The sequence below is a fragment of the Chanos chanos genome, chromosome 5 (genome assembly GCF_902362185.1).
Source record: "Chanos chanos chromosome 5, fChaCha1.1, whole genome shotgun sequence".
Lineage (NCBI taxonomy): Eukaryota > Metazoa > Chordata > Actinopteri > Gonorynchiformes > Chanidae > Chanos > Chanos chanos.
Window position 1 is genome coordinate 38,054,098 of NC_044499.1, and position 25,077 is coordinate 38,079,174.

Genomic DNA, 25,077 nt, shown 5'->3' on the forward strand with positions numbered 1-25,077 from the left:
TTTTTGTTTTGCTGTGTGAACAGGCCATGTGCAGTCTCAGTACTGGTAATATGACCTAGGCTGATCTCCTTATTGAAAATGGGGATTAGATTAGATTCACTGTTGGGTCACAACGGGGCCAGGGGCCGTAGGTTCACCGGCGGTCACCTGTGTCTGTGGGTACTGTAGGGTGTGCGTGTGCGTGTGTGTGTGTGTGTGTGAGAACGTGTGTTCATTAGCCACAGTAGGGCCTCCTACAAAAACAGCTGCTTGGGCTTGTCTAAATAAAGTCTGGGGAGTGTAGTTGGCATGCTGCTCTCATTAGAGGTGAATTTGTCATTCTTACAATCATATTTCAACCTGGGCAGCCTCACACATACATACACACACGCGCGCGCGCGCACACACACACACACACACTTCATAGCCTCCCACTTTCAAGCCCCAGTCATGAACTAGGTGGTCAGGGACAGTGCCAAGCCGACAAAAATCTCTCTCTCTCTCTCTCTTTCTTTCTCTCTCTGTCTTATTCTCTTCGCTCTTTCAATCATTTTCTCTCAGTCTTTTAAAGGACAGAGTATTCCTAATCCTCAGAAACAAGCTGGTGTTTCACTTGGCACTTTCATCACTGTCAATATTAGTCTTAGTGCAGGTCTAATACGGGCTGAGATGTGTTTGTTCATGTGTGAATCATACAGAGCGTTTAAAAGGGAGGAGAGCTTTAAAACTCTCTGATTTATGACTGACTCTAGGGGAATGGATCATTTCAACACTAATTGAGAGTGATACTGTTACTATCACACAGAGACACCATTCAGCTCGAGCAAAGCCATCTGCTAATGCTTTACATAGCCATACTACAGCATCACAGGTACATGAGTGAGAGAGATAGAGAGACATCGAGAGAGAGAGAGAGAGAGAGATACAGAGACATAGAGAGAGAGAGAGAGAGGGAGAGAGAGAGAGAGAGAGAGAGAGAGAGAGAGAGAGGAAGAGGGAGGAGAATTTGTGTGATCTTTTGAGTGTGTTTTCTGTATTGCTTACCTTTATATGTGGTTTGGACAGAAGCTTCACTAGTTCCCTGATCTCTCCACTTAAGGTCTTACCCTGAAGCTCCTCAGTCAGCTGAGAGAGAGAGAGAGAGAGAGAGAGGGAGAGAGAGAGAGAGAGAGAGAGAGAGGAATGCATGCATTCACATACATGTGTTCATAGATATGAAGGTTGTCTCATGTGCACACTGGGTTTTGTGTGTTTGTGTTAAGTGGCCTAGCTGTATCTATGAAGATCTGTCTGAAGGAAGTCCATGAAAAGCTCTTTTTTGCCAACACACACACACACACACACACACAGACACACACACACACACACACAGTCGGACTCACTCTTTCCCTCTGTTGGTCTGCCACGTGTTATATGACCCTGTTAACTTCTGAGGTCACAACCTCATCACTGACTTCATTCACAGAATCACCTTATGCATGTGTGTGTACATGTGCGTGCAGGTGTGTGTGTGTGTGTGTGTGTATGTGTAAGAGAGAGCGAGACAGAGAGGGAGCAAGGCTTAATGGACTGTTTGAGGAATAGGCCTTTAGGGAAAACACAGGCAGTTTGGAGTGATGCAGCGGTAAAGGCCTGATCTTACGGACACACACAGTTTAGGTCAACTTTTCCACTGGCAATAACCTCCCCAGTGGGAAGTAACACTGAACTGAGTAATGACCACTCTGACCCTCTCAGACATTCTCTGTCTCTTACACACACACACATACACTCTGCACTTCTGACCTGGACTATCATTTCAACTGCGGAGGATGCCATATGATGCTTTTTGTGTGTGTGTGTGTGTGTGTGTGTAGTCCTCTGAGTAGTTTTCACTGAGCGTACATTACACTTGCCAAACTGCTAACAAGGAGAACTATAAACACATTAGTGTCACGTTTCATTCTTGCATTGAATATTCCTCAAATCTCTTTTTCAGAACACTGTTCAAATTGGATATTTGATATTATAAAATTGTCAAGCAGCTTGCAATTGGTTACTACCGCATCAAAATTGCTATTCAGACTACAAATAATGCACCAGAGATGACAACACAATTTATCTCACGAGCCTAAGACTTTCCAGAAACAGAATTATAACAGCATTTTTTAAAATTAAGGCCACACTGTATGCACCCCTATTTCGCTACCTGACACTTCTGCTTTGGTTTTAAATTACTCTCTTTTACGTTTTCTTAATTGACTTGATTCTTCTCTTGTCTCCAAACCAACCCACCCAGCTGCCTTTACTCGTTAACTGAGAGGTGAATTTTCTGAGACAAATGTATGGTGAGGACACTCTGCCCTCTGACCAATCCCATCACAGTTTGCTCAAAGCTATCTGCTCTGTACTCACAACTGCCCAAATCTGACCAATCCCATCACAGTTTGCTCAAAGCTATCTGCTCTGTATTCACAGCCGCCCAAATCTGACCAATCCCATCACAGTTTGCTCAAAGCTATCTGCTCTGTGCTGACAGCTGCCCGCATCTGACCAATCAGGTCACAGTTTGGTCAAAGCTATCTGCTCTGTGTTCACAGCTGTCCAGGTGACCTTCTTGTCTAAAATTTACCAATGCGTAACTGCTCTACACCTTCTCCTCTCTTCTCACTCCCCACATTCAGAGAAGCTGAAGTCATGCCTGAGTTTAAAAAGAAGAACTCCTATGTTCCTCCGGTCGTCAGCCCGTGGTGATACTCAGTCCCACTCCTGTTTTGTTACAAACATTCAAATCTCTGTCGAAGGCACAAGTGCTAAATGTTTGCACTGCCCACTGTCCACCAACCTGCCTGCTCAAGCCAGTCCACTCCTCACTTCTCCAGCCCATTTTCAGCAACATCGTTTCTTTCCTGATTGGCCAGATCAATGTCTTTCTCACCTGTGGATGGGTTCCCTTGTCTTTCAAGAGCACTACCCCTCAAAAAGGTTGACTCTAGATCCCACTAACGTCAGAAACTATAAAAGTCTATTCCTCTCTCCATGTCTCTGAAAACTATTAAATGGGGAGTGCTTAACTAGTTATATTCTCAACTATTACAGACCAACCATCTGATGTCAATCAACTTGGGTTCTAAGACTGGTCAGTCTATAGACACTGCTCTCAGTGGAGAAAGTGCCAAAGCTCTCCTTACCCTCTCTGCAGATTCTTCTAGACCTTCTGTTGACCTTTAATGTTGAGGCAAAGATGGACCTAAATCTATATTCCTATAGTCAGCTGAAGGTTTTGGTTTCCCATTTCAACAGTAGCATAGATTCAAATGTCCTCCCTCTACAACAAACAAAAACAGTTCCTGCTACTTCACTAGATCAACACAGAAAACACCACATTTGCGTCAACGTCCTCCCAGCGACAGCCATATACCACATCAGGGGGAAGAGAACTCCAAATTGATAACAGACAGATGCATACATAGACACACACGCGTTTTCCATTTCTCACTATGCGCCCTAAACAAAGACAACATGGCTTGACTGTTGATGGTTTGTTCAGCTAATGTAAAAAAGCTGGTCTTTCCATCACTGTATGTAGACCTAATCTTGAGTATGTGTTTGTGATTTTAGCCACTTAGACAGACCTACTATAGTTTGTGTGTGTTCTAAATTTTGACACAATCCTAACTTGGAGCTAAATTTGTGTATTCTGTATTTTCACTTTCCTAACCTAGAGCTAATCTAAAGTTTGTGACTGTAAAATAAAAAATTCACCCTTAATTAACTGTGGTCTGAGCATTACCTGAGAAGTTGTTTTTTTTTTCTCTGTGATTGCTTAAAGCAACATTGGACTCTGACCAGTGTGGTTTCCACAGCACAGCTAAGAATTCATCTATTTTAAATAAAATTTCTCCTAAAAATCAGTCTTTGACACATCTCCTCTTCGTCCGGACCTAAGGAGACTGACCGAGAGTGTTGGATAAGCCACAAGCCAGTGCAACTACAGTTTTTGCGGCCCTTAACGTCTGGGCTCCGTAGCACCACCTGGTGGGAGGAAAAGGAACTGTCTGCTTCAGCAGCGATGGTACCATGAAAGGTCACCCAACGATGGGATAACAGAGAGAAGAAAAAAGACGGGAAACGTATGTGTGCATGCGTGTGTGTGCGTGTGTGTGTGTGTATGCTGGTGTGTGTGTGAGAGAGAGAGGGAATTAGAGAGTGACAGATAACGATCTTTTTCCCTACCTTGTGTGCCTGCACCGCAGCTATGGAACACGTTGAAACCCACCTGCTGCGTTAGCTGTAGACATCGCTTAGGGCCAGACAGAGGTTAAAATGCCCTTTTATGTTAAACCATAAATTAAAGCTCCATTACCGAAACTCAACACTCAAATGAGCTGTGCAGGCTAACCCTCTTAAGCACTCAAAACGCGCTGCGACCAGAAAAGCGATCCTTTTGAACACTCTAGCGGTACTCTGTGTAATTTGGTAGCTGTATGTTGTGGCTTAGACTGCTCAGAGCTTTGATAAACACAGGAAGGAGGGAACTGTTCATTCCTCAGATATCAGATAATCCCTGGGTGGGATTATTGGGAACATTGAGGGTGGATTCGAGGAACCGTCAGGAGCGTTCTGAAATTCGGCCCTAGGCCTCATACAAATTCAAGACGGTCGCCTGTGACGGCCAGTGAAAGGGGGAAGAAAAAAAGGGAAGGAGGAGAGAGGCAGGAAAAGAAGGTCAACTCTCCACAGGACTGGCGTGGCCCATAACCTGAATACAGCACTACTGTTCAATTACCACTGTTCATTGACACAGAGAAAGACAACAGGGTAGGTGAACTGAGTTATATAGTGCTTCGTGATTTAAACTGAGGTTATTTGGATATTGATTGCTTGACGTCAGGTAGTACCACTTTGTCTTTTTTCCTGCTGCCCATTGATCCTCTCTGTTCATCCGTATGTTATATGCCTGTGTGTTTGCAAATATATTCCAATAAGATGCATGGAAGAGTCTATGTTGATGCAGTACGTCATTATACATGACGCACGCTGCTTAAAAGTTAAAGAGTTTAACGGTAAGAGTTTTATAGCGCCTATAACTAATGTCTTATACAGATACATATAGACATAGATACACATGCACGCACACACACACACACACACACACACACACGCGCAAGACTGATGCTCTACGCCTCATTTCCTTCTCTCATCTACAGACTGTCTTTTCTTGTTCTTTGCCCTGATCATCCATCCATCTTCTATCTCTCATAGACATTTCTCTTGCTCTTTATCTTCCTCCTTCTCTCTCTTTTTTTCTCTCTCAGCTGCCCTTTTGCTGGATCATACTCCCACTGGGGCAATGAGGACTTTATTCAGTTTGATGAGCTGACAGATCTCTGTGCATCTGTCTGTGAGTATTTATAAGTGCAGTCTACTCACATCTTGGGCCAGTGAACCGGCGCTATCCAGAACCGGGACAGGAGACTGGTTCTCATAATGCTGCAACTTTTCATGAATCTGAGAGAGAGAGAGAGAGAGAGAGAGAGAGAGAGAGAGAGGGAGAGGAGTAAAAAACAGACATTATACATATATACACATACATATATAGACAGAGAGAGAGAGAGAGAGACAGAGAGAGAGAGACTTTAAGACACATATACGCGCACTCACATTCTAACCTGTCAAAGTCAAGCCAGGTATGTTGTAAATTCAAAAGTAATACAAATTAGCAAGCAGGGAGGGGAAAAAAAAGAAAAAGGGAAACAGCTGCTCAGACACATGTCTTTAGTTGTTGTGCAATTAAAACATCTGCTTCTCTCACTTACTCCCTCTTTCTGTAAAACTGTGTTAGGAGGAGGAATCAGGGCAGCCCATTGGTCCTCAGATTTTGAAATATGCAAAACCCCAAGCCGTTCATCAGGTGGAAAATTTGGAATATGATATAATAAAATGCACTACATCAGTGATTCCGTCATTCACTGCTACCAGGGGGACAAAATATTTACCCAGGGAGCAAGACCTAAGTGTTTACTCCTTCAGACAAGACTAATTATGCTCCAGTAGAACAGTGCACTGCAGGCTTGTCATCCTGGTAATGCAGAGAGACAGGGAAGGCACACACATCCTCTGGCTAATCAAGAGATGTACAGATCAGGAGACTGAGTTGATTTCTCTCTATGGTTTGTTCCACACACTGAGGTGAATGTTACATGCTCATTCAATCACACGCCTGAGAAGCTTTATCTGATTAGTGATTGTCTGTGAACAGAGAAACTGTCCCAACACCCCTCCTCCCCGAACACACACACACACACACACACACACACACACACTCTTTTACCCCTTTCTCTCTATTGCTGTCTTTTGGAAAGCTTGGCCAGTTTTAAGGTTTTAAGAAGAATTCTGGAAACACAGTAAGCATGCAAAATTATCTAGTGTATAGGTACAATACACAAAGGACTGTCCAACAGAACTATCAGACAGAATGATTTATTCATACTAAGAAATCCTACAAATCATATCCTACCCCCCCCCCCCCCCCCCCCCCCGCCCCTCCCAAACACAAACAGAGAAAGAGAGAGTAAAGAAGTTGGCTTGAGTAGAAAGCACGTGTGTAGCCGTCGTCGGCTCAGAGAGGGCCATCTGTTTAGGCCGTTGCTAAGAGTGAGATTCCATCAGAGAGAGAATGTGAGATTAAATACTTTTATTTACAGCTCGGGCTCTTCTCCAGCTACCTGCCTGTGTGCACACAGGAATGCTTCCCGCTACTGAGCGCACGCATTTAAAAACCATCACACTGCACAAACACACACACACACACACACACAGCATAGTACACATACACAAACACTCCAACTCAAACAGACAGCGCAGCACACATACACACACACAAACACACACACAAACACACACACACATATCTACTCTATCCTAAACCGAAGGAGGGAGGAGGCTGAGAGCAGAGGTTATCTGTATTTTACAGTTATGCATATTCTACAAAAGCATATCAACATCTTTCAATGTATGCTGCATTAAAGTCAGCATAGTGTGACAATAACCAAACACAGTAAGTCAGTCATAGTAATTATTATAACGAGCAGTCAAACGGACTAAATGTTTTGTGTGAAGTCTGAGAACTTTGTCTGAGATTTGAGGAGCTGTCTGTATTTAGCAACACGGTCGAGAGACTATGCCACAATAGAGCACTGTGTCCTCTCCCTGGAGAAGACCAGACCTGGTCATGTTGTGCTCCTCCAATGCCCACTGGCCTTTAGCAAAACATATTCAGCACCGAACACAAGCAGGCAAGAAAAACAGGATCCGGTCTGGTCCCTGTGTTTTCCAAGAGGATAATATTTCCCTACCAGCTCTGCTTCAAAACACCATTTCATCATCACACACACCACAGGCAGATGGAAAAGAGAAAGTAACTCTGTGTGTGCGTGTGTGTGCGTGTGTGAGAAAGAGAGTAAGTGAGAGTGAGTGAGTGAGAGTGAGAGTGAGAGAGAGAGAGAGAGAGAGAGAGAGAGAGTGATGGCAAATAGTGGTGGAACAGCATTTAAGGTAAGTGAAGAAAAATTGGTCGATTTATTGAGAGAGAGAAAAATGAAGAGAAATGAAGAACGCTACTCAGGGAAGAATCCAGAGAGAGAAGGCAAGAGAGGGATTTAAAGAGAAATGGATGCCAGTTAAAAGATGACAGCTAAAAGAACAAGAGAGAAAGAGAGACTGTGGTCTCTCAGAGAGAGAGAGAGAGAGAGAGAGAGAGAGAGAGAGAAAATTGACCCAGTAAGTGAGATGGAGAAAGAGATAGAGCAAACACACACACACAAAAAAAACAGAAACAAGGAGACCGACAGAGAGAGGGAAAAGGCGACAGAGAGAGGGAGAAGGGGAGAGAGAGAGAGAGAGAGAGAGAGACAGGTCTGTAGATGACAGGAGTGGATAATATTTCTGCTCTGAGCTCCTGTAAGGGAACTCTTTACAGTTAGAGTCTGCTTTACATCCACACTCTTCAAACCCCTTCCATCTCTCCTTTCCCATCTCCCTGACGACCGGAGAAGGGGTATCCGGTAACCAAGGAACTCGACGGATGGGTCGGAGCATGATCAACTGGCCCTCCACAGCATCTCAGCACCCACTCAAATAACATCACCCACCTTTTAAAAGGAGCTGGGGAGGAGGTGGGGCAGACAGCAAAGCTTGTCTAGGACATACCTGTCAGAGCGAAATGTTTACACAACCCCCACTACATGGGATCACACACACACACACATACACACACACACACATTCAAAGAAAGGTGTCATGTTAGGGGGCAGACAGAGCTTGCATTAGTGCCTCTCCTGTTAGAGCCATGCTGAGAAGACTAAAGAGCACAGAGCAGGGTCACCAGAGAAGGAGCATAACAGAACTAGAGAGTTATTGGCGAAAATTCCTGAACATGATGGAAAAATATCAAGAGGAAACACGGAATCACTGATCTGAAATCCCAACGCAGGCCCGAACGTCTGGTCCGACTCCCCTCTTTCACTGAACTGCATCTGAGAGGCATTCGCAGCAAAATCAGCTCCGTTAGAGAAAGACCCTGCTTCTGGGGTCTCCACGATAAAGCCTGACTAATCGTGATCCAAGCATTCTGAATCACGCCGGCAGACTGGGCTACCTCATCAGCTCTGGCCTGTTTGGTTTGTATGGGGCTGAAGTGAGAGAGAGAGAGAGAGAGAGGAGAAAGCCAAAGCGAGAGAGGAGGACTAGAACAGACGAGTGAGCGGCTCTAGATCGCGCGGTACAGTCTGTGCATGCCCCAGAACTCCCAGGGAGCGCAGGGGTAATTTTCCAGCCATGTCCTTTGACCGGAGGATGGATAGATTTTCTTAAACGACAGGAGGGAGCGGAGGGATTGGTGTAACCAGAGAGGGATGTGTATTTTACCCCTGAGCAGATTCTGTACATCCTCTATGGGTTAAGAGAGACATTAACAGGCTCGCGCAGACACACACACACACACACACACACACACACACACACACACGTGCGCGCGCATGCACGATCACACACAGACACACTCACACACACTGAGGGAACACCTACTCCAAACTCTGTTTAGCGTTCACATTTCTACTATCCAGTTTCATGACTCATAAAACATAAGAAACGCCAGCGATTTACTGCCCATGTGGCCTTTAAGAAAGCCACTAATTCACGAGATTTATGGAAACTACCGGATTGTAAACAACACCGAAGCAGAGGCAGAGTTAAAACAGCCCACAGACCGTTCAGCTCCCACAGCCAGGGAACCTTAAGATAAACTATGTCAACGATTCTCTCACATCCAGGTCTGCAGGTCAGTCCAGCTGCATCCAAACTGACCTGAGGGAAACACACAGCTACTCAAGTTTCTGAGTCAGCGTGGTCTTTGCTTCGCTACCACATGTTCTTCTGTTGTGGACCAACGTGAAAATGCTACGGATGATGTTCCTGCTCTTCTGCCCAAAACCCAAGGGAGGATTACGGACGCGCGCGTGTAGATACATTCGTACTTCTGCCTACAGCTGTAAAGTTAATGATCCCCGAGCCCGCAGATTTTTCAACACTGTACCAGTGCTGCTGGTAGTCAGCTGCAGCCCATTTCCATTCAACGGAGCAAACGGCCCATTAAGGCCTGCTTCTGCCACAAACACACACACACACACGCACACACACACGCACACGCTAACAAATTCATACTCAATCCATACTATTCAATCCAGACCATTCAGTCTGTGTGGGTGTGTGTGTGTGTGTGTGTGTGTGTGTGTCATGGAGAATACTGAACACAGTCTGGTCGTGTTACATGGTGGATTTATTTTGGATGCGCGAGGCAGCTTGGAAAAACCATAAGCATCATTTCTACATGTGTCAAAAACAAAAAGCAGCCTCTCTGGTGCCAATGGCCTTTTCTGCGGTCCATGTGTGAAAGCTAATATGGCGTATTTGTAAATGTGTGTGTAACTGCGCCTGCATGAGAATATCAATCACTCACACCACATATCTGAGTGACACAGAGCAGGGTGAAGACTTGAGCCTCAACCAAATCTTTCTGTCTTTGACAGCACCTCTGCCTGCGTCTGAGAAACTTCTTTACAAAAACAGGAGACCGTGTCAGGTAAGGTGAACTTAAAACGAGGCTGCATTGATTTACATGTGTTTCTGTGAAGAAAAAAACGAAAGTTTAACAGGTGTCATTAACCAAACACCGGATACAGGTTCCGTGTTTGTTAACCGACAGTCATGGATCTCACAGAACCAAACATGCACCAAGTGCAGGCAGCATCAGCCACGACATGACTGAGTCAGACTAACGGTTCAGTCCAGTCCAGTCCAGACGAGGATTAATGGCTTATAACTTCAAAACAGCAACACAAAAAAATGTGTGAGAAAGAGACACAGAGTGAGAGACACACAGAGTGAGTGAGAGAGAGAGAGAGAGAGGTACAGAGAGAGAGGGATAAAAGGTTTTGAGGCAATTTCCTTTTTAAGATCCCCCTGGTTTCTTTTGGGTCGAAAGACAAACTGTGCCAACAGCAGAGCAGCAGTCAGAGAAAATAGAAAGGTATGGAGAGGAAAAAAGAAGGGAGGAATGGTGAGAACTGAGAGAGGAGAAAAGGAGGGCCAGAAGACTGGGGTGGAATGCAGAGAGATGTCAAAGGACGGTCTTATTAGAGCAAGACTGTGAAGGAATAGAGAGACGAGGGGTATAATGCAATCAACGGAACATAAAAGTTAATGGGGAGGGGAGCCATAAGAACAGCCAGCAGGTGAAGTGTAGAAAAATGAAGAGAACAAAGCTGGTTTTATAGTCTGGGATATTCAAAAGCCACAGAAACAATCAATCAGTCAAACAGAGCACAGTCCTCTCTCCCTCTCTCTACCACACACATATAAGAGAGAGAGATAGAGAGAGAGAGAGAGCGAGAGAGCGAGCGAGAGACAGAGAGCAAAGTAGAACCCTGTAGAACTGTCCATGTTGAGGCCCAGTTTTTCCTGTGGAACAGAGTCAGAGTCAGAGAGAGAGAGAGAGAGAGAGCTGCTCACCTAACCCAGGTGGAAATTGCAGGTTGTATTAGATTTCCTGTCAGGCTCTACAGAGCATTAGGTTTGGCAGAGGAACAGCAGAGTTTCAAAAAAGAAAAGGGACTAGAGGGACACTCTGTTTTAATTGTACAGGGAGATGCTTTTGCGGCATGACTTTGGCTCAGGTACACATCGTCTTTGCTGCTTGTCATAGCTGCTGCGTCTCTCTCTGGACGGGCTGTAAAATGGTAGGCTTATTGAGAACAGCCTCGCTGGAAGAACAGCGCGGTCTCCAAACTCGGAGCCGATATTGGTTTTCAGTGCGGTGACATGCTCTGATGGAAAGGGACACGTGTATATACGCTCACTGCCCTCCAACCAATACAGGAACGTTAAAAAAAAATATATAGAAAACAGAGCATAATACACACACACACACACACACACACACACACACACACACACTCACACACACACACACTCACTCTGCACAAACCACAGGAGCGATTTAGGGGTCAGTGCTGTGTTCAAATGGGTAATAGCTTGTAAAAATAAGCAAAAGCTTGATCCAATAGAGTTCTGCTTTATGTTTGTGACATTGATGCAGAATGTAAACAACGGCTTTGTAAACAAAGTGCGGTGTGGAAGAGTGATGGCTTTAGATAATGTTGGCCTGAGGAGAGACGTGTGGACGATGGTTGGATACTGTTGTCAGGGAAGCATCAGCAACACTGGATGAGACAAATCAACATCATCAGCTACTCATATACAATACGGTCTGATGTCACAGACCTGGAGACAAATGGTGCAAACGGTCGGTTACAACTGCTGAATTTTTGGTTGTTTTTTTTTGCTATAAATAAATAACTGCTGCAAAAGTTTAAACTTGCATTTGAAAGTTCTTCAGCTCTCGGAGCGAAGCTGTAATTCAGACCAGACCTTTATCAAAAAAAGAAAGAAATAAAGAAGGAGAAGGAGGGGAAAAAAAACAAAAAAGGAGAAGCGTGTGCTTGTGTCAGCTGGTGGTCTACTGTAGTTTCATGCTTGGAGAACCTGGTCCTCCTATCAGTCCATTTTAATGGAGTGTATATATTTATACACATATAAAAAAGACTCTGGAAACCAATTACTGCTGCATTACTGCTACAAATCTCCCAGATGGTTGGTAGAGAGAGAGAGAGAGAGAGAGAGAGAGAGAGAGAGAGAGAGAATTTAACCCATTCTATTTGGGGGGGGAAAACAAGAATAAGAATCTCTCACTCTAAGGCCAAACCTCAGCAGAAGAGCCAAACGAAAAAGAGTTTTTTAAAGCTGCACTAATGAGTATGTGTAGGACAGCGTGGTAGCCAAGCACATCAGATCAGCATATATTCATATGTTACATTCACATTGTATTGGATTTCAGTTTCAATGGGTGGCGTACATTTTGATTGTTGGGTTACACGTTTCACTATGAGAAAAAGACTGAGAGCATGACAGAAGGGGGGAAAAAAAAAAGAAGGGATGAGTGCAAGAGATAGGAGAGGCCAAACAGAACAGAGAACAAACAATACTAATCTTTTGCATGAAAAAGTGAAAACACAGTCTTACTTGAGAAAGACAAATGGAAAAACAGGGACGGTACAGAATGAGAGAGAGCGAGAGACAGAGAGAGAGGGAGAGAGAGGGGGGGGGAGCACTTTTTTCCTCTAATTCAGTGGACAACAACATTTCCACTATAGGAATACAGAGATAAACTCCCTAAAAACAAGAGTTTGTACAAAGAGGAGTTGCAAACATAGCACAAACTTTCAGTTTCCATCTCTCTCTGACACACACACACACACACACACGCATAAACGTGAACACACACACATTCTTACCTTGACCAGTGAATGGAGGCTCCTCTCGGTGAACATGGCATGGAGAAAAGAGCGGTCGTCGGCACTCTCCACATACGTCTGCAGCTGAGACGGCAACACCGATAAGAGCTCATACAGACCTGAGAGAGAACCAGAGGAAACGTTACATTCACATACACACACACACACACACACACACACACACACACACACACACACACACACACACACACTGCTCAGAGCATTCAACTCACACAGCCCTGAGGAAGAAATACAGGAAACATTGCTTGTACGGGAACAAAACACACACAAACACACACACACACACACACACACACACACACACACACACACACACACACACTCCAACACACACACAAACACAGAGTTTTAATCAGAACTACTATAATTTTTCAGATGGGATGCAACCCTGAACTGACAGTGTCCCGTTCATATGAAAAGAGTACTCCCTGACTCGATTTTGCTGTGTTGACTGTGTGCGCGTGTGTGTGTGTGTGTGTGTGTGTGTGTTTATGTGTGTGTGTGTGCAACCTAAATGCCTTCTCTCTTCTTAGAAAGGGTTAGTCCAGCCCAGAGTGTCCTCTGGTCCCTGGGACTGTGTAACACAGTCCACCAAACACCTCTTCACTAAACTCACACTAGACATACACAGGCACACACACACACACACACCCCTACAGGTCACTTCCCCTCTCAGACTGAATCTGACTTCCTGCCTTTGTGCCTGCCCTTCCTGTTTTTCTAGGAACTCCTGACTGGAGCTGTGAAAGAAATCCTCACAAGCCTAATTCTGACACTCTGATATTTAAATCCTCTTTCCCCAGAGAAAAAGCAAGAGAAGGCAATAGATTTGGAGAGAGGGAAGAGTGCACTGGACATAATGTTCAAATTTATCAAAACGGTAAGGAATTAAAATGTTCAGTGGTAATTCTGCCTGCGTGAGCAAAACAGACACAACACTAGAGTCCAGGGAAAACCTAAGGCAAAGACGAAAACTTCTACAAAAGTACAATCTTGAAGGCCCACCTAATTAGCTACAAATTAGTTTCAGTAGATTAGTTAGTTAAATCCATCTAGTCACCAGTCCTATAATCAGTGGACAAAAGAGTTTGCTTCTTAAATGTGCCAGTGGGCAACAAATCTGGCAAACTACCTCTGCACACGGTTCTAATCTGGCCAATGACCTACTTCCGTCAACTGCACGCAGTTCTAATCTGGCCAATGAACTACTTCCGTCAACTGCACGCGGTTCTAATCTGGCCAATGAACTACCTCCGTCAATTGCACAACATTCAAATCTGGCCAATGAACTACCTCAGTCAACTGTGCGCCATTCAAATCTGGCCAATGAACTACCTCCATCAACTGCACACCGTTCAAATCTGGCCAATGAATTACCTCCGTCAACTGCACACCGTTCTAATCTGGCCAATGAACTACCTCAGTCAACTGCGCACCGTTCAAATCTGGCCAATGAACTACCTCCGTAAACTGCACGCTGTTCAAATCTGGCCAATGAACTAACTCCATCAACTGCACACTGTCCAAATCTGGCCAATGAACTACCTCCGTCAACTGCATTCCGTTCTAATCTGGCCAATGAACTACCTCAGTCAACTGCATGCCATTCAAATCTGGCCAATGAACTACCTCAGTCAACTGCGCACTGTTCAAATCTGGCCAATGAACTAACTCCGTAAACTGCACGCTGTTCAAATCTGGCCAATGAACTACCTCCATCAACTGCACACCGTCCAAATCTGGACAATGAACTACCTCCATCAACTGCACACCGGTCAAGTCTGGCCAATAAACTACCTCGCATAGCTGCACACAGGTGAAATTTGGCCAATGAACTAGCTCGGCCAACTGCACACAGGTGAAATTTGGCCAATGAACTAGCTCGGCCAACTGCACACAGGTGAAACGAAACCAAACGATCATGCAGTATAAGCAGTGCTACAAGTACTCCGTCCTCTGGCAAAACTCACAAAAAGGAACAGGAAAAAACACGGAAACCACTTTTACATTATACTATTCTCTCCCAGCCACACGCACGAACACATACACGAACACAATATACGCACACACACACACACACACAAACACAAACACAGGGGAAAAAAATTGGGCTGGCGGTTGGTTGGTTTTTCTCTATATCTCCGTGAGGTCAGTTTGGGTCTGGCACAGAGTCCATGTGAACCCAGTCTGTGAAATGGATACACGAGTGACCCGACTGAACTCTGACCACCTCGGTCCGTTTTGCTCCAGACCAGAAGATGAAAGGTCCTACACTGAGTGCTGTGTACAGTTTCCTGCACTGTTCCTCTTTTCTTTATTCAGACTGTTCACATAAAGCCATCTCATTCATAACTACTTCTTTTCAGGACAAGGTAAACTCAACAAGAACTGTACAGTAATAATAATTCCATGAAGTGTTTCTCAATGAGTCACACAACTTTTATGAAGCTCCCAAACGAAGCCTCACCATTTCACGTGCATGGTCACTACAGTGGACGCGGATGCAGGTTCTCCACGCGTTCAGCCTCCAGAGATTTTTACATAAGCTGTGCGTAAGCATGGCAATAAAGTTAACCAACGCAAGCTTATAGTAAGAAATGTTAAAGAATGTAAGGCCAAGAAGCACTTCCTTTTTCAGATGCCTACATATCCCACATGGTCCTGAAAATAACAGCGTTCTAGAAACTTCTATTCTTCGTCCAACATGCAATACTGCAAAATAGAGGAAGGGCACCATCCTCACCATATTCACAACATCATGGGTCAACAACACCAGCCAAAGAGTTGGGCTGAAATTATAGAGGCTAGAATAGGACTACAAAGGTCATCCAAGACGTTCGTCGCTGACACACTGGGCCTCACCACAAGAAAGGTTATTTGCATGTGAAATATGTTCGCTTGGATTTGACTGAGACTCTGTTGGCTTTATATTCACACCCTTGACAATTGGCAGCGAAGAGGGAGAGAGAGAGATTTACAGTTCAGTCTGAGTTCTGAAGTTCTTAAGAACAGGAAAATTACGCTCCATGAGCTCCTGTTACACAGGCTAAAATAAAAGTCTATAGTGCACACGCACATACGAACGCGCTCTCTGGTCTGAGAGAAAATGAACTCGTCTGGGTGTAGAGTAGAGCAGGAAATGAGAACTGGACTTTAACACTGTTACCGTGCCGCAGGTGCTGAGAGACACGCTCCTCAATGCCATATATCCATCACAGATTTACACACAGATACACACACACACACACACACACACACACACACACACACACACACATTTTGGGAAGGAGGAGGAAAAAAAATACACGTTGGACCACCTCAAGGGTCAACATTTCAAGTGCTACTAAGAGACCATGTTTCATGGCTGTCGAAGAAAAATGGAGAGAATAAGGGGGGAAAAAAAGACATGAACAGCTGCGGTCTGCCTATCTCCATCCATTCTTTCTTTGATTTACCTCCTAAGACAGCAATACAACTTCCACTAAGAGAGGCCCACAGGAGCACTGACAAATTACAGAGGGAGGAGGAGGGAGAGGGAGAGGGAGAGAGTGAGAGAGAGAGAGGAGATGATGGCAGGAATACTTGTCACCCAGCTGGGAAAATCTAAACACAGACACACACTGGCACTCACTCACATGCGCACATGCACATATACACACATACACACGCTTGCACACTTTAAATCCAGCTCTTAAACTGTAAGTGACCAATCCACAAATTTGACTCCTGTTGTTTAGTGGTCTGGATCACATTCCCCCATCAACCCAATACTATGACAGCATGACTTCAAAAAAACACGACCATACACACAGATCCTGTGATTTACTACCATTATTCAGAACTCTCATACGGTCCTTTCTGAAGGCTTTGTCTGGGAAAACACACACACACACACACAGAAACACACTCAACAGAAACCATAAGGGGATTTTTTTGGCCCTTTAGACCTGTGGCAGGGTTACACCTCTGACCCATCACCCGGTCCTCTGTTCTCAACAGTAAATCTCCAACCACACGTCCACATCAAACCTGTTCCCGGAAAATTCCCGGAATATTCCAGAACTTAACAATTCAGACCATCATTACTCAAACCCAGACTCTGTTTTTCATTCACTGAGTTGTTTATACATTCATACGTTCAAAGAAAAGAGAGACAGATAGAAAAAAAAAAAAAACAATTCAGTTTCTTGACAGACAACGCAAGCAACTCAATCTCTTAGTTATTCCAGGTGCAGCCCAGTGTTTGTGCGCGTAAAAAGCAACACACGATGGCCGTAAAGTTACACCTAACACTACCAACAGCTGAGTTTTTAGAGAGGAAGTCAAACAAAAAGAAAGAAGATAGTCAGAGTGTCTACATTGTCCTCATCAGATATCTCCACGCGCACGGTTTATTGTATTGAGCACGCTTCACTCGAGAAAAAAACAAAAAAAGCAAAGGATAAGCAGATGAGTACGTCAGAATTACATTTTCAGAAGCGTCCGTTTGGTGTCTGAGAACCACCGTTAGTCTCGTTTTCACGGCTCTGACGCCGACACGAATACACAAAAACAGATAGAGGTACAGAGCGTCGGTGAACAGAGCGCACTTAAAGACAGGGAGACGTTCACAGAACGATCTGTAGAGGTGACTTTGAGCCAATGGCTAATGATCTGTCTCTACTGCTTAGCACATCCTCAGAAAACTCTCTCAGAATGGATGCCAACCAATCTCTGAAACCTGGAACATGTTTAACAAAACCTGCCACAAAGCTACCTCCGAAAAAAAAAACAAAAAACCTGGAACGCTTTCTCCAAAAAGTGCCGAAAAACGCTCTGAGAAATCTGGAACATTTTCGCCAAAATCTGCAGCAAAAGCCTTCTCCAATATACATGTGAAAAAAAAAAACACTTTCTGGAACCAATGCTCTCAAGGACCTGGAACCAAACATATCCAAAAATGGGAATTAACTCTCCACCATCTGCAGCAAACCTTCCCTAAAAGCAAGAAATCTACTTGCTCGTCTTCAGCAAAGTGATCCTGACCTGACCAAAATCTGAAAGCACACTTTCAGAAAAAACCAGAACGCTTCTCCCTAAAGCCAGCCAGAAAAAAAAAAAAAAAAAACCTCCCTGAAACGAGGATATTTATTTTCAAGAAGAAACATGGACCCCACTCAACTTGACTTAGTTTGTTCTACGGAAAGTATCTCGACCTGGGTCATAATTTTAACTTCTTTATCGCTACTTTGAATTGTGTCATTATCAATTGCCGAGGATACTCCTAGTGAAGAGCCAGGGTACCAGGAAATACCTTCTCTGGGTGTTAGTGAGTCAGAGTTTGTGTGTGTCTGGCGAGGTGAACCGTGCGGGGTGGACGGTTGAGGATCGTGTGCGTTGGCCGTGTTTGGTGCAGCCTGAGGCCAGAACAAAGACCCAGAGGAGGAAATGTCTGACAGAATCCCAAACAGCCTTGCACCCTGTTCAGCCTCACTTTAATTTAACATGACCACACAGAAATGAAGAGAGCTGATATCTCTTATACGGACATAAAGAGAGTGATAAAAAGTAAACCCTTCATCACGCTGGATTCAGATCTATGACATTCAGCTTAGTTGAAAAATGATGTAAGTTAAAGAGATGTAAGTTAACAGTTTGTTTTAAATCTCCACCAGACTTTCTGAAACTTTCCTCCTTTCCTCCAGTGACCATGTCCTTCAGACACACACACATACACGCACACACACACACACACACACACAGACACACACACCACACAGACACACACACGCACGATCGTGCTCTGTATATGTTGGACAGTGACAGTGGTAGATATCATTATCCCTCTGAAAGAGAGACATAAAATAAAATGCAAATAAATTAAATTCCATCTCTCCTGTCTCTCTCCCTCTCTCTCTCTGTCCTTCTCCTTTTTTTTCTCCACGTTTGGTAAAATGAAGTGGAAATTTTCATTCTGATGTAATTGGAAACAGGGAAGCCTTCCAGTGGCAACAAATCCTTGTGTTACAGTTCTGTATCCCTGTGGCAGTGAGGGAGAGAGAGAGAGAGAGCGAGAGAGGGAGCGAGAGAGAGAGCGAGAAAAGAGAGAGAGAGAGAGAGAGACAGAGAGAGAGAGAGGGAAAGAGGGATGAACGGTTGGAAATAGATAAAGTGGTCCCGTAGCGCGCACCGCCACCGCTAACATTCTCTCTCCGTCTCTCGCTCCCTCGTTCTGTCCTGCTTCTCCCAGATGCTCGACATTCTTGACATCAGAACGGAAAAATTTACTGTTAGCTGAGAAAGAAATTTAATACGGCCATTCCTGTCATATCCCTCATTGCAGCCATATTCTGCCTGCTCTCTGCTGAAGCCATAAGAGAGAGAGCGGCAGCACCTGAGCGATAAACAATATGGAGCTCAATGTGGCTCCTATTACCCACCACACTATCATTAAACCATACGTCTGCTTAAGAGCACAGAGGACGGATGGGCGCACACAAACACAGATGTACACGTACACGCACACACACACACACACACACACACACACACACACACACACACACACACGTGTTCATTAGGAAAAAGGGGGGTGGGGGGGGAAGAGAGAGAGAGAAAGTTTCCGGGGAGGAAGTTTTTGTTTTCAAAGATTTCCACAAATCCCCTTTGTCTGCTCTTCAATTCTCTCTTTTCTTTTAAGCGTCCCCATGGGTCCGTTTGTTCTGATTGGACAAGCAGGCGGGCCCAGAACAACACAGTAAAATTTCATATGGCCGTAAAAGCCACTCGGCAGGGGTCTGAGACACTCCTATCAGAGGGACAGGGTCCGACTGATCAGGACGACAGGCAGAGGACGTCTGATGTGTCCTCCGTCCCGTCGCAAATTTACAGCATTTTGACCCGAGATCACCACATCATCTCTGATTTTATGTACATGGATAGTTATGACTGATCTTAGATCTAAGCTCTCAATGGAGTTATGCCTTTTCCTCTACATTTGCTCTCTCTGTAATAAGGGTCAGCTGTAGAGGAGAGAGAGAGAGAGAGAGAGAGAGAGAGAGAACTAGGAGTTTGAGTGAGTTTGATGGAGAATACATGGAAGAGATATCACTGGGTTTTAAAGGTACACATGTGAACTGACACACAGCAGACAATTTGCCCTTTGCGAGACAGGAAAGGCAGAGAGACACAGCCACACACAGGCCGTTTTATAGGGGGGTGGGTGGATCTGCCTGTTTGACCTACAGGACCCCTGGGGTGGTAAAATTAAACGTCAGGAGGAAGCCAACACACCCACACACAAAAGGAGACATAGACGCATATGCATACACACCTACATATACTTTTCAGACAAGGAAGTCTTTTCTCTTTACAGCACTCACAAAAACACATAACAAAACGCACACATAACGAGCAGGACATATTGAGTAATGATAGAAGAGAGAGAGAGAGAGAGAGAGAGAGAGGAGGAGATTATGTGATATGATCATGAGGGATTATTTGTCAGTACAGAGAGAGAATACTTTTCTAGCAGCCCTCTTTAAACAATTTTATGGCACGTTTTGAAAATTAAAGCCCAATTTCCTGTCTTTTTACAGACAAGACATCTAAATGTGTGTATACGTTTGCGCACATGTATGGGTGTATCAGGTCTTAAGACAGGAGAACTACGGTCCAACAAAGCGTCAGGAGGAGCTCAAGTAATCAGTTGCACTCTCAGGGTACAAATTCTTTTCCTTTTAAAACACACACACACACACACACACACACACACATACACACATACACACACACAGACGCTGAGTGCACAGCAAGCTTATTGAGAGAGGCCAGTGACCGCTTTCAGAGGGTTTATCAAACTCTAGTGGACTTGTAGGACACAGAGAAAGTGACCTAATCAAACAGGTTATAACACAGCTTTACATCTCCTCTCTGCTTCACCTTCCTATGGCCCATGCTTATTACATAGTAATTATATCAGGGAGACAGAGGCTCTTCTCTTCTTCTATTTCAAAGCCCCATATAAAACATGACATTTCTCAGCACTGATATTAACAATCTGATTCATCTTTTAGTGTCACACTGTGGGGGTGCGGGGGTTGTTTTTATGCGTGTGAGTGAGTGTGTGTGAGAGTGAGAGTGTGTGTGAGTGTGTAGGTGAGCGTGTTGGAGGCATGTGTGTTAGTGAGAGCGCGCTGTATTCCTGCAGAGGTTCAGTGCTCATTTGTGACTGGTGAATCTTGGAAGCGGACGGTGCAGAAGCAGAAATACAGAGCCTCTTACATGTTTTATTTGGACATGAAACAGAGGCAGTAATTGGTCAAAATGGCCATAATAGTAATTGATGGCCTGGCTTTCCACTTTGTCGATACATATTTCCACAACCGGTACGTAACGGTAATGGCAATGCAAGTCTGATCTCTAAAACATACACACACTCTTTATCCATCTCAAATACAACACACAGACACATACAGCCCACATCTGTTTCCTCCAGCATCTTTCTTACTCCTATAGCTTTTAATCAGGACAAAGACTCACACTTAGGCAACACACGCACACACACACGCGAACACACGCACACACACACGCGCGCGCACACACACACATGCAGACACACTCACACACTCACACACTCACACACCCCAGGTAATCATAAGCCTTTGACTGGCTGAGCGTGACTGATTACGGACTACACTGCGCTGATATCTGCTGAAGACTTCACTGTATTACTTGGCAAGTCATACAGTTTTAAAGAGCTGGTTTGATGCATGTTAGATTAGCAGGAAACGATCTTAGGTTAAAGGCACTGATGGGTCACAGAGACTGATCCTGATGTGTATTGGTTATAGTTTGCTGTGTGTGTGTGTGTGTGTGTGTGTGTGTGTGTGTGTGTGTGTTTGTACGTGTACCTGTGTCGTTTCCAGATCCCGTGGACAGGGCGGGCATGGTGACTGGTTGAGGAATATGATTACTTGCTGTGAAAGTGTCTGGCCACTGGAGCAGGGAGAACACAGAGGTCTCACAGCTATGGCTTTGGGTCACACAGCCACAGGAAGCCTGCAGTGTCTGCCCAGGGTTATGTCATGAGTCAGCCTCTTCTCCCTGCAACACACACATCAAAAATAGGATCAGATGGTGGATTTCTGCTGTACTTTGTAAAGGGACCTGTGAAAATACAGACAGCATGCTACAACGGAACATTATTAAATTTTAAGAATTTGTTACTGCTCCTCCAAAAAATAAGCAGAAAAATAAAAACCTAGAGCTAAGAGCACAATATGATATGCACAATATTTCAAAATATAAAATCGCAGAGCACATTAAAGCAGAGGTTTCTCCTGTTGGTCTCAGTCAATGCTCAGTTATCACTAACCAGAGCGATTATAAGATAGCATCATAAATATTAGAAAATCTTCAGAAAGTTATGCTCTCGGCTCTTGTGTGCAGGGACAAAAATCATGAAACACACACATGAGAGTACAAGAGGAGCACCGATGGACCTACCTAAAACAATAGCCACCATATCAAATCAAATCTAAAAACACACATACACATACACATAGATGAATTTCAGGGAGGGCCAGTTTGAAAAAAAAAAAAAAAGAAAAGAAATTTTGAATAAGCCAGGGAATGAGGAATGGGGAGGTTGGAATGAAACAAGAGGGTACAAGAGATGAAGAGACATTTGTCTGAATGTTCCCGAAGCGAATCCCAATTCCGACTTTTCCATACGGAGTCTTTGGAATGCAAGGGTCTGTGCTGCAGCATGGACAACACCTGAGACCTTTATATTACTCCAAAGACCTGTAACCAGTGGCCTGAAATAATGGCTGAGAAATAGACAGACGGAGAGCAGGAGAGAGTGAAGGAGAGAGGGGGAGGGAGGGAGGGGGGTCTGTACTCCTCTGTGTATATCACACAGTATCAGGTTTGCAGAGTAATCGCCCATGTGGACGGTCAGGATGAAAAAAACACACACCTGATTACACTGTGAGGCATGCTGGAGTTTCCATCATGCAACAAGACTTTGCCGTGCCTTTGTCAGACGCACGGCTCACTGCCGCCACCCAGTGGCACAATGTAGCTAATGTACGGTGCCACATGCACCTGCCAAAGCAAAGCAAACATCAACATACGGTATTTTTTATAGGAAATTAGGTCACCAGGAACTGCCAGAACAGTTTTGGTGAGCTTTCAGTGAACACCACTCTTCCATAACCAAGTTTACCGTTCAGTACTTTACTGATGAGTTTGTCTGTTGTGGTGAGACCTGGAGTCTGAGATGACCGTGGCATACACGGTTTACATGGTTTTCATGCTCATTCTACTGACGAAATGCATCCTGTAGATGGATGCACTGTCATCGTGGAGAAACGGTGCTTCGTCTTAGGATGGAGGCGACCAATCAGATGGGCTTTTTACATACTGGTGTTTACCTTATCCTCAGAATGTTTTAGTGTTTAGAGACCAAGCCAGGAAAATGAGTCTCCACACCACAGTGGAGCTGCCAGAACCTTTCACCTTGGCAAAAGATCACTTTAGTCTACCAGTTTCTTTTGGTGTGCACTACACATGCACTCCGTTGCTTCTAGAGAACAGGGTGAAGATGACTCATCTGACCATCTGAGTTTTTTTTTTTTTTTTTTTTTTCCGCCCAGAGTTCGGCAGGCCGCTGTCCGAGTTCTCCGAACCACTTTACTGCGGAGCGTAGCATCTGGAGCTGCAATGAGCTGTAATTTTTGCACTGTCAGCTGAACACGGTGTCTTTCCTTCGAATGGACCGCTCTTGTTCAAACCGTCTGCTCATGCCCTACATTGATATCAACAGGAAATTGATTCTGACCTGTTGGTTGGTTTTGCCTTGAGCCTCAAACCAACGTATGGACAACATGGTTAAAGAGTATGGGTTTTCAACCACAGTGCATCCGAGGTTGACTTCCATGCCAACCCTCAGCCCTCCATGCCAACGTCATCTCAGCCACTGCTCCTCATAAAACATTAGCAAAATGAACACATTTCATCGCTGAAGCTCCTGACCAATGTGGCCGACTGGTCATCCCTCGGTCAAAGACGGCGAGACCTCTTCCTCTAGCCATGTTGGCCAAGACAACCGGGCGACCAAGGCCTAGCATTCTTATACATGACTGTAAGCCTGATGGGACGTGAAGTGCTAAATTAATGAAACGTGTGGAAGCAGCTGCTTCCAATACAGTTTGTGTTACTTATTTACAAAAGTGTTTCCTTTATTTTGGCAGGTACCCGCAGCCCATCCGCAGGGAACACCCTGGCTTTGGGATGTTGTGACGGAAAAGACATCCACGGCATGTTGGATGCTGAGGAAAAACAGGATCAGAGGAAGAATCGATCCATATCTTACGTGTCACGCACATATACATCCACTCGACACACACCCGGTCTACGCGTTCCCAAAAGTCAGGTGGAGGGACGAGCGTGGGCCGGTCTCTAATGATGTGTGTTGGAAAAATGGACGAGTTCATTTGTCACGTCGATAAACGATTTCGCACACACACTCGCGCACATTCATTTGATGGCGTTCGTTGGGAAAAACAGCATGTGCAGAGGTGGCTGGTCTGTATACAGATCAGATTTTACACAAAACACAAACCCACGCAAGAGCAAAGCAAGGCCAGCCATAGATGCACATCTCATCCAAAGCAAGAAACACAGACGCATTTTGTCAGTTTGACAGATGAAGTGAACAACAGATGTACACAGATGCATTTTTACATCTCTGTTCTGACCCAATATAAACTTTTCTTCCTTTTTTTTCCCTCCACAGACCATCCCTTCTTCTTTCTCACACTTTCTCGCTCTTTAGCTCCTATAAGTTTCTTCTTCATCCCTTTTTTTTTTTTTCAATCTACCTTACATCTTTCTCTCCTTTCCTCCCCCACTCCCTCTCTCTTGGTCTGTCTCTCTGTGGTCTTGTAACTGGTCTCAGAGCAGTAACTCGCGTCTCGGCCGTGTTCTGTTGTTAAACGCATGGCGTGTCATTGGGTTGTGCACGCTGTTTTAAGAGTACACACACCAGTGTTTGCGAGTGTGTCTCTGTGCCCATAAAGCTCATACGGTGACAGAAAACACACATTTCCAGTCAATAAAACACACGGCCAAATACTTGTGCTCTGATGTTGTGTAGAGAAATTGGAAGGAAGGATCTATTACATATTCATACACTTTTCTA

General features: G+C 44.6%; 1 protein-coding gene across 1 annotated transcript in view; it reads right to left on the reverse strand.

The window, feature by feature from the left end:
* mpp7a (MAGUK p55 scaffold protein 7a) overlaps positions 1-21,818 on the reverse strand; it is a 67,626-nt gene extending 45,808 nt beyond the window's left edge. Inside the window, exons 1-4 of the mRNA XM_030774025.1 lie at positions 21,782-21,818; positions 12,870-12,988; positions 5,392-5,469; positions 1,024-1,104 (exon numbers count right to left, since the gene is read on the reverse strand). Of these exons, the coding sequence (XP_030629885.1) occupies positions 1,024-1,104; positions 5,392-5,469; positions 12,870-12,988; positions 21,782-21,818 (315 nt within the window). The remainder of the gene's footprint in view (positions 1-1,023; positions 1,105-5,391; positions 5,470-12,869; positions 12,989-21,781) is intronic.
* Positions 21,819-25,077: the final 3,259 nt, after the last annotated feature.